Source organism: Leucopleurus acutus (genome assembly GCF_964270905.1).
Source record: "Leucopleurus acutus genome assembly, chromosome: X".
In the NCBI taxonomy this organism is placed as follows: Eukaryota; Metazoa; Chordata; class Mammalia; order Artiodactyla; family Delphinidae; genus Leucopleurus; species Leucopleurus acutus.
The window spans coordinates 12,987,053-13,000,158 of NC_139148.1; the positions used below are offsets into that span (position 1 = coordinate 12,987,053).

The 13,106-nt window shown below is 44.1% G+C and overlaps 1 protein-coding gene across 3 annotated transcripts in view; it reads right to left on the reverse strand.

The window, feature by feature from the left end:
• The window catches only part of CTPS2 (CTP synthase 2), a 110,374-nt gene that overhangs the window by 68,468 nt on the left and 28,800 nt on the right, over positions 1 to 13,106 (reverse strand). For all 3 annotated transcript variants that reach the window (XM_082865291.1, XM_082865289.1, XM_082865290.1), the window contains 5 exons: positions 9,974 to 10,106; positions 7,645 to 7,733; positions 6,420 to 6,514; positions 4,379 to 4,441; positions 4,229 to 4,272 (listed from right to left, as the gene is read on the reverse strand). In XM_082865291.1, coding sequence (XP_082721417.1) covers positions 4,229 to 4,272; positions 4,379 to 4,441; positions 6,420 to 6,514; positions 7,645 to 7,733; positions 9,974 to 10,106 — 424 coding nt within the window. The remainder of the gene's footprint in view (positions 1 to 4,228; positions 4,273 to 4,378; positions 4,442 to 6,419; positions 6,515 to 7,644; positions 7,734 to 9,973; positions 10,107 to 13,106) is intronic.

Below are 13,106 nucleotides of genomic sequence, written 5' to 3' on the forward strand. Positions count from 1 at the left end.
CTATCACCTTAGTCTTCTCCTTCAATAAGACTTCTCCCCATCCTCATAAATGGTGGCTCTTAAGGCTATTTTTCTCCAACAAACTGAATGCAGGACATAAAGATGTTCAGTAGCAATTAGGTTTTATTGTTCTCATCTCACTTATGAGTATAGAAACTATCAAAATGTAAAACGCACAATTCCTCTGACTTCGCAATTCCCCTTCTAGGAATTCATCCCATAGAAGTGTGTATGTGTCGCTACGAGAACATATGTACACATACTAATTTGCAGCAATGATTTAAAGCAGCAAATAATGGACACAACCTAAATATTCATCAATATGAGTCTGTTTAAAAAAAGAATGATGTGTAGAGCAAGGCAAGCACGTAGAAGATCTCTGTGCACTGATGTGGAGTGATGAGTACAAAAAGCAAGGAGGGGACTTCCCTGGTGGCGCAGTGGTTAAGAATCCACCTGCTAATGCAGGGGACACGGGTTCGAGCCCCGGTCCGGGAAGATCCCCCATGCCGAGGAGCAACTAAGCCCGTGCGCCACAACTACTGAGCCTGAGCTCTAGAGCCCGCGAGCCACAACTACTGAGCCTGCACGCCTAGAGCCTGTGCTCCACAACAAAAGAAGCCACCGCAATGAGAAGCCCGCACGCCACAACGAAAAGTAGTCCCTGCTCACCGCAACTAGAGAATGCCCGCACGCAGCAACAAAGACCCAACGTAGCCAAAAAATAAATAAATAAAATAAATAAATTTATTTAAAAAAAAAAAGCAAGGGAACGATGTCTCAAGCATGGTAGCATATGTATTTTTTTAAGGGAACATATGTCCATATATGTTTGTAGGTAGGCATTTGTACACATACACACACACAATCTTTGGAAGAATAACAGAAGAAATGGATGAAGGTAGTCACCTCTGGGTAAGGGAACTGAGGTAAGGTAGGGGCACATGAGAGGCAGTTTTATACCTTTTCTGTAGGGCTTAACTTTTTTATCCTGTGTATAAATGTCTTAAAAATATGCAAACACACACACAAAGAGTAAAGTATAGTCATCAAGGAATTAGCCTTGCCAAAGCTATCTAACAGTGGCACCTACTGGTAAAATCACTTCCTATCCCAAAGTATTCTCTAAAAGAAAACCCAAGGTTCGCCTGGCACAGCCATTTCAGCCATTAGTCAGGACATATGTTTCCGTTAAAGCCTTGTAAGGAACTCTTCACTTGTATTAAGTCTTCTGAGCATAAGACTTAAAAGTGTCATCTGGCTGGGAAATTACAATTCATTATAGTTTGAATTGCAAGCTATAAAAATGAGTGAAGTGGACTTCCCTGGTGATGCAGTGGTTAAGAATCCGCCTGCCAATGCAGGGGACATGGGGTTCGAGCCCTGGTCCAGGAAGATCCCACATGCCACAGCGTAACTAAGCCCGTGCACCCTAAGTACTGAGCCTGCGCTCTAGAGCCTGTGAGCCACAACTACTGAGCCCACGGGCCACAACTACTGAAGCCCGCACGCCTAGAGCCCATGCTCTGCAACAAGAGAAGCCACTGCAATGAGAAGCCCGCGCACTGCAACCAAGAGTAGTCCCTGCTCACCGCAACGAGAGGAAGCCCGCGTGCAGCAACAAAGACCCAATGCAGCCGAAAATAAATAAATAAATTTATTAAAAAAAAAAATGAGTGAAGAATATCTCTATATCCTTCCACGGAGTGATCTCTACTCCAGCATACAGAGTTAAGTGAAAAAAGCAAGGCAGAAAGAATGGGCAGAGTATGCTGTCATTTATCTAGGAAGGGGAGGGGGTTACAAGCAGACATACAGGTTTACTTATATTTTAAAAATGGAAAGATAACCCATTTAAAAAAATGAATTAATGGTTGCCATAGGGAAGGAAGGGACTATGCTGCAGGGGAGAGAACAGAACTAGATTTCTCTGAATCAGTGCTTCTCAACGGGGGCTATTCCACCTGTGTCCCTAGCGGATGTGCGGCAATGTCTGGAGGTATTTTTAGTGTCACAACTGGGGTTTGGGAGAAGTGTACTACTGACATCTAGTGGGTAGAGGCCAAGGATGCTGCTGAACATCCTACAATGAACACGACAGTCATCTGGCTCCACATGTCAATAGTACAAATTATATATCTAATAAGGAACTTGTATATAGATTATATAAAAAACTCTTACAACTTAATAATAAAATGACAAATAACCCAAATTAAAAGTGGGCAAAGGATCTGAATAGACAGTTCTCCAAAGATGATATACAAGTGGACAATACGCATACGAGAAGATGTTCGACATCCTCAGACATCAAGGAAATGTGAAGCAAAGCCACAGTGAGCCACAACTTCACACACACTAGAATGGCTACACGGTTGACCCTTGAACAATGCAGGGCTTAGGGGCACTGACCCCCAAGTAGTCAAAAATTCGAATATAACTTTACACTTGGCCCTCTGTATCTGCAGTCCCATACCCGTGAATTCAACCTACATGGATCAGGTAGTACTGTAGTACGCATTTATTGAAAAAAAAACAACAACAACAACGTATATGTGGACCCATGCAGTTCAAATCCATGTTGTTCAAGAGTCAACTGTAATCAAAAAGACAAGTGTTGAGGACATGAAGGAATTGGAACCCTCACACACTGCTGGTGGCAATGTAAAATGCTGCAGCCACTTTGGAAAACAGTCTGGCAGTTCCTCAAAAAATTAAACATACAGTCACCATACGACCCACAATTCCACTCCTAGGTATAGACCCAAGTGAAACAAAAACATATGTCCATACAAAAACTTGTACTCAAATATTCATAGCAGCATTATTCATAGTAGCCAAAAAGTAGAAACAGCAAATGTCCATCAAAGGATGAATGGATAAGAAACAAAGTACTGCTACATGCTACAACATAGACAGACCTTGACAATGTTATGCTAAATGAAAGAAGCCAGTCACAAAAGGCCACATATTGTATGATTCCATTTACAGTTGACCAACACAGGTTTGAACTGAGCAGGTCCACTTAGACATGCCTTTCTTTCCATAGTAAATAGTACTACATGGTCCATGGTTGGTTGAAGCCGTAGATGCGGAACCACATATACAGAGGAACACACATACGGAGAGGCGACTAGGAATTAAAGGCAGATTTTTGACTGCGTGGAGGGTCAGCCCCTGACCCCTGCATTATTCAAAGGTCAACTGTATATGAAATCGCCAGAATAGGCAAATATAGAGAGACAGAAAACAGATTAATGGTTGCCTAGAGCTAGAAGGATAGACGGCTTGGGGATGTCAGCTAAAGGGTGTGGAGTTTCTTTTTGGAATAATCAAAATGGTCCAAAATTGACGGTGCTGATAGTTGCAGAGATCTGTGAATGTGCTAAGCCACTGCATTATACACTTCCGATGGCTCAATTTTATGGTATGTGAATTATATCTCAATAAACTGTTAATAAAAAACCAATCACAATGGTGAGGTGTACACTCTGATAGAGGTGGCACAAGGTTCAGAAGGCAGAGGCCAGGAAACAAAGGAGGTCAGAAAAGCCTTCCCGGGATGAATAGGAAGTTGTCGGTAATCAGGTTTGGTTTCTTTTTGTAATTAAATTCTTCATCAGTTTTACTGAGATTCCAGGGGTAAGGAGGTTGCAGGACGCGGACATCTCAGGTGTAGGGAATCTCAGGATACATCTAAAAAACTCATTCAGATAGTCCAACTATAAAACCCCAAGTGCAGGAGAGAGGGGGAAGCCATGGGATAAGTTAGCAGAGCAGCAGGTGACAGAGCGCGATGGCCTTCACTCCCAGCCAAAATCTTGGACTGAATGTTTTACAGGAAAAGGAATCGGTGAACGATGAGAAGCAGCAGAAGAACAGACGGGGATGGGTCTAGAGACAGGACAGCCCGTGTGTTTACATCAGCTGTGAGCGACTGTCGTCACAGTCAACTCAACCCGTTCCTAAACATTCAGCTTGAAAACTATTGCAAAGAGAAGCCAATCTAGGACTGTGTCTTCCTTCAAGGCACAACCGACAAGATGGACAATTGAGAACAAAGTGGTTTGATATAAACTAATAACAATAAGAGTAATAAGAACAAGAAAAATCATATATAATTAAAATGTCCTGATGTCAGAATGAAAAAAATAGTAATAATAACCCCTCATGAGTTTATGCCGAGCCAGAACCAAAACAATGACCCAACCCAGAAAGTTAAGCCACTTACCACAGGAACATGGGCATTTGGCTCAAATTCTGTGGAATCAGCATCTGAAGATAAAGAAATGAGTTCAGCAACTCACCAATACTGCTGAAAAATACTTCAAGCAATAAGAATGCTTTTTACTAAGAGGTTATTAGAAAATCTCAGACTTACCTTTCAAGTTAAGGCAGTTTCTCGCAAATTCTATCACTGCCAGTTGCATCCCAAGGCAAACTCCTATTTTAAAAAGCACATATATAAAGCAAATGAACGTTATTTTGTACTGCTTCGTATTTTCTGTTCATTTATTTGCTGTCTATCTCCTCCATCTAGAATGTAGGCTCCAAAAAAGAAAGTTTACTGCTGTAGCCTCTGCCCTCAGAACATGTGTGGCAGGGGCAGGGAAAGGACTGGACAACCCAAACTCGAGGAGGAATAAATGCGAGGTCAGAAAAGGGCAGGAAAGGAGAAGGCAAGGTCCAAAAGGCAAATCTGCCTCCCTGCAAATGTGTCTCTAGATCGAGGCACACTTGTGGACTGCATGGCTGCCCCAAAGCGCCCGACTCCTTCAGAGAATGTCTAACAACACCTCAATTCAAGAGGGAGTCTCCGTGGGCTGGGACCTCACACCCCCTCTTCTCAAGACAGATTCACGGCCTTAAATGCGGGCTCTGCTTGCGGGCAGCCCCCAGCTGGCCAGCAGGCTGGGATCCAAGGAGCACCTACAGGCGGGCAGGGGAGCGGGAGGTCTGTGCCCAGCTGCTGAGCCCAGAACAGCCCTAAACCTCACTGCAGGGAAACAGCAGCAGCTGGGGGAGCTGGTACCTCCACCGCAGGCTGGAGCGTGACAGAGAGGCCAAATGGAACTGAACAGAGAGCTCAGTAAGGAGAAAAGGGGACCTGCGTAGGCCCAGGCCTGTTGCCACAGGGATGTGCCCCTCGCCGATCTCCACATTCACTGCGGCCCATCGATTCTCTCCAATAAACAAATGCCAAGGAGCATTCCAGATGCTTTTATAGATATATTGAAGGTACACAGGGGCTCAAAGGAGAGAGCAATCAATATACCAGGCACGCCAGAACAAAAGTCAATAAGCATGAAACAGCTGAGTGCTTTGGGGGCACTTTAGAAAGTTCCATAAGGCTAGGACATAAAGAGACAGTGTGTTAAAGAGAAATTTAAAGAGCTGCAAACTATTCTACACAGTGAAAATTATCTGAAGAATGCTAACCACATTTAGACAGAAACTAAACAAGATTACTTCAAAAGAAAACAGTGGCCCAGATGAGCTTAGATGGATAAAACAAAGCAAGGTATCAAGGTAACTACTCCCGGCTTCTCTTTTGAAAATGGATCCCAAGTGGAGAGCATCTAGGAAGCTAATCAAAGAACAGGCAAGGGGGAAAATGAACAGTCTGCTGTTATTAAGTAAAGAGTACCAAAGCTGGTCCACTCGGTTCATAAACCCATCAGCCCACGCAAGCACAGCATGAAACATGGCCTCTCCCCACTCCCTCTTCCGCCTGAAACCCCAGCTGCAGGACTGCCTTTATCCCATCAGTGTTCCATTTCATCTGGTTTCATTGCTCCAGAAGCCATGCTTTGCAATTTGAACAAACACATTGAAAAGACCCAGCTCTACTAAATCTTAACAGAGCTGTCCCTGTAACGTTGGACGGTCTTTCTGTATTCTTTTCTAGAAGGAGCATATAAATTTCAATTTAAGCTTTTTTTTCTGATGAGAAATAACATTGTGGCATTCTGTTGAGATGTTTGCTCGAAGTGGTGAAAGGTGGAATCGGAGAAGGGCAGGTATGAACAGAGGTTCCTCCCAGCCTCTTGCTACACAACCAGAACAGTGGTAAGTTCCCCTGGGCTGACAAATGTTTTTGGTCAAGGGCCAGACAGCAGAGATTTTAGGCCTTGCAGGCTGTAGGGTCTCAAACTCTGCTACTGTATCGCAAAAACAGCCACAGACAATACGTAAACCAACTGGTATGGCTGTGTTCCAATAAAACTTTATTTACAAAAACGCTGCAAACCAGGTAAGGCTTGCAGAATAGAGTTTCCACACCCTGTAGCAAACTATTTGGCACCTGAATATTCAAATTCAAGATCACACTTTTCACAATAACAAACTCTATCACGTGTTACCTTACTAGGTGTCAAAAATCTAAAAAACTCATATTTAGGATTCATAAACATCAGTTTTACCCAGAAAAGGAATCTTCCTTGACCGTGCCCAAGAAATCGCCTGGAGTTTTCCCAACGTTCCTCTGATTCCGAAGCCTCCTGGCACAAGAACACCACTGCAAGCAACACAAGAGGAGGGGAAATTTGACATTATTTTTATTTGTAAAACTCTTGTTTTCAGCCATTCATGCTTATTGATCCCAAATCCGACACTTGGCACAGCTGCTAGAGAATACGCTTGGAGTCTATTTTCAGAACTGATTACATGATTTCCCATCCTGAACTTTCTTCTTGAAATCCTCCCAATGTTATAAAGAAGTTGCAACAATTTCTCACAACTGAACTTGATATATATTTTCTGATAGGTCTTTGCAGCATGTGAGCATAGTGACTGAGAAGCTCAATTCAATTAAAAATGCCACTGAAAGAATTATCTGAATAAAAATAGGTTAAGGTTCTTTTAAAAGTACTTTTATACAAATGTTAAGACCTCTGGGGCTTCGCTGGTGGCGCAGTGGTTAAGAATCCGCCTGCCAATGCAGGGGACACGGGTTCGATCCCTGGTCCAGGAAGACCCCACATGCTGTAGAGCAACTAAGCCCATGTGCCACAACTACTGAAGCCCATGTGCCCAGAGCCTGTGCTCTGCAACAAGAGAAGCCACCGCAATGAGAAGCCCGCGCACGACAACAAAGTAGCCCCCACTCACCATACCTAGAGAAAGCCCACGCGCAGCAACAAAGACCCAACACAGCCAAAAATAAATAAATAAATACATTTTTTAAAAAAACAAAAACACAAGAGCTCAAGAGAAAAACCCAAGGGCCATGCTACCCTCACAACACAATGCCACCCCCAAAATTTTTATTGATTACTTACAAAATAAAACCTAGAATCAAAGGATGTGGAAAAGAAAATAAAACCAAGAGAGGAGGGAGGACTGTCATTCTTGCACTTTAACTTTGTATATGTAAGGTCCATCTCTGCATCTTTCAGTAGCATCAGCTCACTTTCCCACCAATACGGTATCGTCATCCTCCCCAGAATAAAACCATCTCCACTGCACGTGCCACTAACACTGACACGGCACGTTTCAAAGTAAATGCAGCGTGAATGCAGCACAATCATCCAGAATCACCACAAGTACTCCAAACTACACTTCAAAACGCACAAAAATTAGTCACTGGGGTAAATCGAATCATGGAAAAAATCACAATGGCGTTCTCCTAACTGGCGTGGTACTTACTCAGCTTTGCAGAGTTTCTGCCAAGCTTCGTGGAATTTCACAGGGTCCTCAGTTTCGGTAGTCTGCTCCAGATCAATGGAATCTATGTACTAAAAACATGCAACAAGCTAAAGGAACATTTCAGAAAAATAAAAACTGGAAAATACTAGAGCCATCTAATACTGACACAATTATTCAATGACTACTTATTATGCAAACACTGTACTGGTCACTTAGCATAGAAAAGCACCATCTCTGTCTTGTGGCTCTTACAATCTTTCAGGCAGGTTATGAAACCAAATAAACAGGCATCCACATCACAGGGAGGTAATGGCTATGATGGGCAAAGAAGAGAACGCTGCGGAAGGAACCAGGAGCCGCAGCTGATACGTATGCGGACTGGAGAGAAGAGGGGCAAGAGCGCCTTCAGGGAAGTCCTCTGGGAAGGGGATGTCCAAGAAGCTAAGCCGTCGAGGATGAGTGGACGCAAGCCGAGCGCGCGTGTGCAGTTGGGGGGCAAGTGGGAAGGGGTGCGGGGGGTGGGGGAGGGCTGTGAAGGAGCAGCTTCAAAAAACAGAAAGACAAGAAACAGACAACAACCGGAAAGTGGTGACCACTCTGGGGACCTCAGAAGAAGCTCCATCCGGTGAGAGAAGTTTATACTTGAAGCCACTGAAAAATCTGAAGGAACAGAGAGCGATTTTAGAAAAATCACTCTGGCTCAGTGAAGGAAACGGAGGGAAAAATGAAAACCAGTCAGGAAATTACTGCAAAAGCCGGGCGAGACAAACGCAGCACAAGCCCATGACTCAAACAGTACTTCGGAGAAGCCACCGCCAATGAATTCTATTACGTGAAAAACACGCACAACAAGTCCTATGTACATAACAGTCCCTATGTGTCTATGTTATTTTAGAATTTCTGTTGTAAAACTTACTATCTGAATATATCTTAAGATACAAAATTTTACTTTATAAAATTAGTATTATAATAGATTTTCTATTTTCTTTTTTCTACGAGGGACTGGCGGACTAGGAAGGAAGAGGAAGAACAGGAAGGGAACGATTCCTTGGAAAGTCAAAAATAAAAAGTGATTAGAGAGGAAGCGACAAACAGGTGAGAGAAAACTGGATAGGTCCTAAGCTGAAAGTTACTAAATTTCTTGAACATATAAGTGTATCTTTTGGCTCATTATATTAAGGTTTTACCGTTTAAATCAAGATAATAAGGCCTCCCTAAACTGTGATATACCCAGAGAGAATAACATTAAATATAAACATTTATATAGGGAGAGAAAACTCTAGAAAGATATGCATCAAACTGGGAACGACAGGTACCTCAAGAGAAGTGGGATTTCACTGAGGAAGAATCTTCCACTTTCTGCATTTTACATTATGCTTTGCTTAAATTTTCTATACTGAGCATATACTGCTTCTGTATCTAACAAAGAATATACTCAAGCTATATATAACTCCACCTCTGCTATCCCATAATACTGTTTGAAAAACAAACAATCACTGTTTGCCAGATATCAGTCCTCCGAGTTAGAAAGGGAAATATATATAAATATGGCATTTAAAAAATCTGGGTTCAATTCCCACGCTAAAGGGGAAAAAAAGTTCTATTATTTTCTCATTAGACAAACACAAAATAGTTAAATGAGCATGAAGTATATATGTCCCTGAATGTGCAAAGCCTAATTTCAAAAACTGTGCCTTAAACCTGTATGCAGAAAAAAAAGTTAACAGACTGAAATCCTTGGAAATGCCTGCTTACAAGGTTGGCGCTTGTCTGGCATCTGGAAACTTGGATTTGGGGAGGGTTCCCACCATTCCCAAGAACCAGTAAGAGTGGCTCAGTGTGCCTACAGTGTTTGAAGAAACAACATGATTTAAGGTGAACACCTGCTTTCCACCTGGGAGTCTGAGATTTTGACACTCAGGAGGCTGAGGGCATCTGTGTGACCAGCCCCCAGTAAAAACCCTGGGCGCTGAGTCTCTAATGAGCTTCCCTGGTAGATGGCACGTCACCTGTGTTGTTGCAGCTCGCTGCTGGGGGATTTAAGCACGTCCTCTGTGACTCCACTGGAGGAGGGCTGTTGGAAGCTTACACCTGGTCTCCCCCAGACTTCATCCCACGTGCCTTTTCCTTTGCTGATTTGGCTCTGCATCCTATCACTGAAATAAGCCATAATCGTGAGTACAGCTGTATGCTGAGTCCTCTGCGTCCTCCTGGTGAACCATTAACCCTGGAGGTGGGCTTGGGGCTCCTTGAACACAACCTGCCTCTCTGCAACACGAGATTTCACGATGAATGCCTGAAACGTGCAGAAGACCAGGTGGGGGCTCACCATCAGATTCAACTTGTGGTTGATGGCCAACGCTGAGTGTTCCAGGGCTTTGAACACGGAGGCATAGCAGTCCCTGAGCTTGGTGTACTTGCCAACCAGGGCTATGGAACACGTTTTCTGTAACCTTTCATACCTGGGAAGGAAAACAAGCTTAAAGGTTATATGCATGTAACATCATATCACAAGCATAATGACAGCCACTGTTCTTATCCTGAGGCACTTTTTAAAACCTGAGGAGCAGATGTGCCTTGAACTTGGTGTACTTGACTCAAATTCCCCACCCCACCCCCAAAGAATAACAATCTGTACCCCAAGAGATTTGAAAATCATGAGAAAGCCCAACATTGGCTTACATAAGCAGGCAAAGATATAAATCTGAGGAGAGTATATCAGAGAAAAAGTTAAAAGCATTAAAAATAAAAAAGCTCTCCCCAGGCTTCCCTGGTGGCAGTGGTTAAGAATCCACCTGCCAATGCAGGGGACACGGGTTCGAGCCCTGGTCCGGGAAGATCCCACATGTCGCAGAGCAACAAAGCCTGTGTGCTACAACTGAGCCTGTGCTCTAGAGCCCGCGAGCCATAACTACTGAGCCCACGTGCCACAACTACTGAAGCCCACGCGCCTAGAGCCCATGGTCTGCAACAAGAGAAGCCACTGCAATGAGAAGCCTATGCACCGCAATGAAGAGTAGCCCCCGCTCACCACAACTAGAGAAAGCCTACGCACAGCAACGAAGACCCCAATGCAACCAAAAATAAATAATAAAAAAAAAAGTTCTCCCCATCTCATAAACATGAGCTGTCCTGAAATTCATTTATAAGGTGACACTGTATAAGAAAATGCATTCTCAGTGTCAACAGGAGACATTCCAACATTAACTTTGTAAGGTGATACCATATAAGAAAATGCATTCAAAGTGTCTACATTAAAAATTGTTACATTCCCAGCTGGCCCACAAACGCCAGGTTATTTGTGGCATTCCTGAAGAATGGTGCTGAGAGAACTATTTAAAACACTATAAGCCACTTAGATCATTTTTATGAGAAAATTCCATTCTACATGAGACACTCAATCACATTTTACCATTAGAGACATAATCTTTACCGTTGCTTTCGTCAGGAGATCTGTTCAAGGAACATGAAAAATGCCTGGTCTGGTACTAAGTATGCAGGAATGTCACTTGGGGCTGAAGATCTTTTAGGGCTTTGAAGCATAGAACAAAAATGTTACCGGGATGAGGAATATTCCTCCTTTATAACAACATCTGCAAAGAGTGAAAGAGAAGCCTGATGGAAACAGGCTGGGAGGAGAAAAAGGCACGAGGGGCTAAGAAGTCAAAACTGGCAGCAGAGGTGACTTTCTAGGAAGGTGGCTGAAGAACGTGAGAGAAAGATGCTAAACCTCTAACTTACCAGTTAATTTTATGTCGCTGTGGAGACTGCCTGCCTGCCTGCCTGTGCTTTGCCCCAGCTCTAGGGAAAGGACTCAGGTAACAAAGCAAGTTGGTATCAAGCCAAGATTCCAAGACAATGTGCGGTCGGGGGGCACATCCTGTCCCTCCGGGGAGGGACGCAGGGCTGCAGTCAGCATGGCCAGTCCCTCCTTGCACCCACTCTCCTTCCACTCACTCGTTGCTGGTCTTCCCGGGGCGGGGTGGGGGGGAGTGGGGGAGAGGGGAGGCCACTGGGTCAGTCCAGCCGCCATCCAGGGAGGTATACTGAGCCCACGCCCCTGTGCTCTCTTTCCCTCTTGGCCCTGCAGGCTGGGCTCATGGAGCACTGCCCGGACCAGCCAAGCACCTCCCTCCCCTCGTGCTCTCCATTCGGCCATCAGCAGGGTGTGACACAGCAGCTGACACTGCAGTCAGCTGGTCGGCTTTGTAGGCCCATCCCCCAGCAGGAAGGTTCCCAGGGAGGCAGGGTTGTCCCCACCTCAGGACCCAGGCAAGTTCTTCCACCCAGCTCAACCAGGGACCCCTGGCCTCTGGGCAGCACTGGACCTCCACGATCAACACTGTCCCTTTGACCTCTGTGTGCCTCCTTGTATCTCTCTACAGGCTGTACTGAGGGGACAGGGCCTAAAGAATGGACACTTCACACTGCCATGACCAATGAACCAACATCACGGCCGACAGGATGCAGAGGGACTGATGCTCAATATCCCCTTTGCTTGAATCCTGAACTGAATGGTGGCCCCAAAAAACATATGTCCCCCAGAACCTATGAATGTGCCCATATCTGGAAAACAGGGTCTTTGCAGATGCAATTAAGTTAAGGATCTCCAGTTGAGATCATCCTGGATTAGAATGGACCCTAACTGCAAAGACAAGCATCCTTATAAAAGAGAAAGGAAGAAGACACAAAGGAGAAGGACATACGACAAGAGAGGCAGAGATTGGAGTGATGCGCCCACAAGCCAAGGAACACCAAGGAAGCTAGCCCCCAGAAGCCAGGAGAAATGCATGGAACATATTCTCCCTCAGAGTTCCAGAAGGAACCAACCCTGCTGACACCTTGATTTAGGTCTTCTAACCTCCACAACTGTGACAGAACAAATTTCTATTGGTTTAAGCCACCCATTTTGTGGTAACTTATTACAGCAGACACAGGAAACTAATACAAAAACCAAACACTGGCTTTAAAAAGCACAGAGGCATAGAGTAAAATTTACAACTATTTCCAACACGAAGAGTTAAAATATTAAAGTTTCTAGTGCTTAAAGAGGATCAACCCCAAGCTACTCAGAAAATTCCTACAAAGAGACTGATTCCTTAAACATTCTGGAGGACAGGGGCTTAGTTGTATCATCAGTCATGGGGGCACCTAAGTTCAGAAAATGTGCTTTGTTCATGATTCTTCTTGCCCCAGAAATTCTAAAACGCTTTTAAAATTTTAAAGTGAAAGGGCAAAATAACTTTCAATCTACTAGTCATCTACCAAAGGTCAGTGCTTTTGTCATCATCAAATCATTTAAATTATTGTTACCGACATCAGTAACCAATAGTGCCTGATGTGACGTTAAGGCCTGGTGTATTTTCTCTCATAAGTGCCACAACGTGGTACCAGTATCCCCCCAGTTATATATGGATGGGAGAATAAGCCCAGAGAGGTTAAGTAATCTACCCAAACTCAAA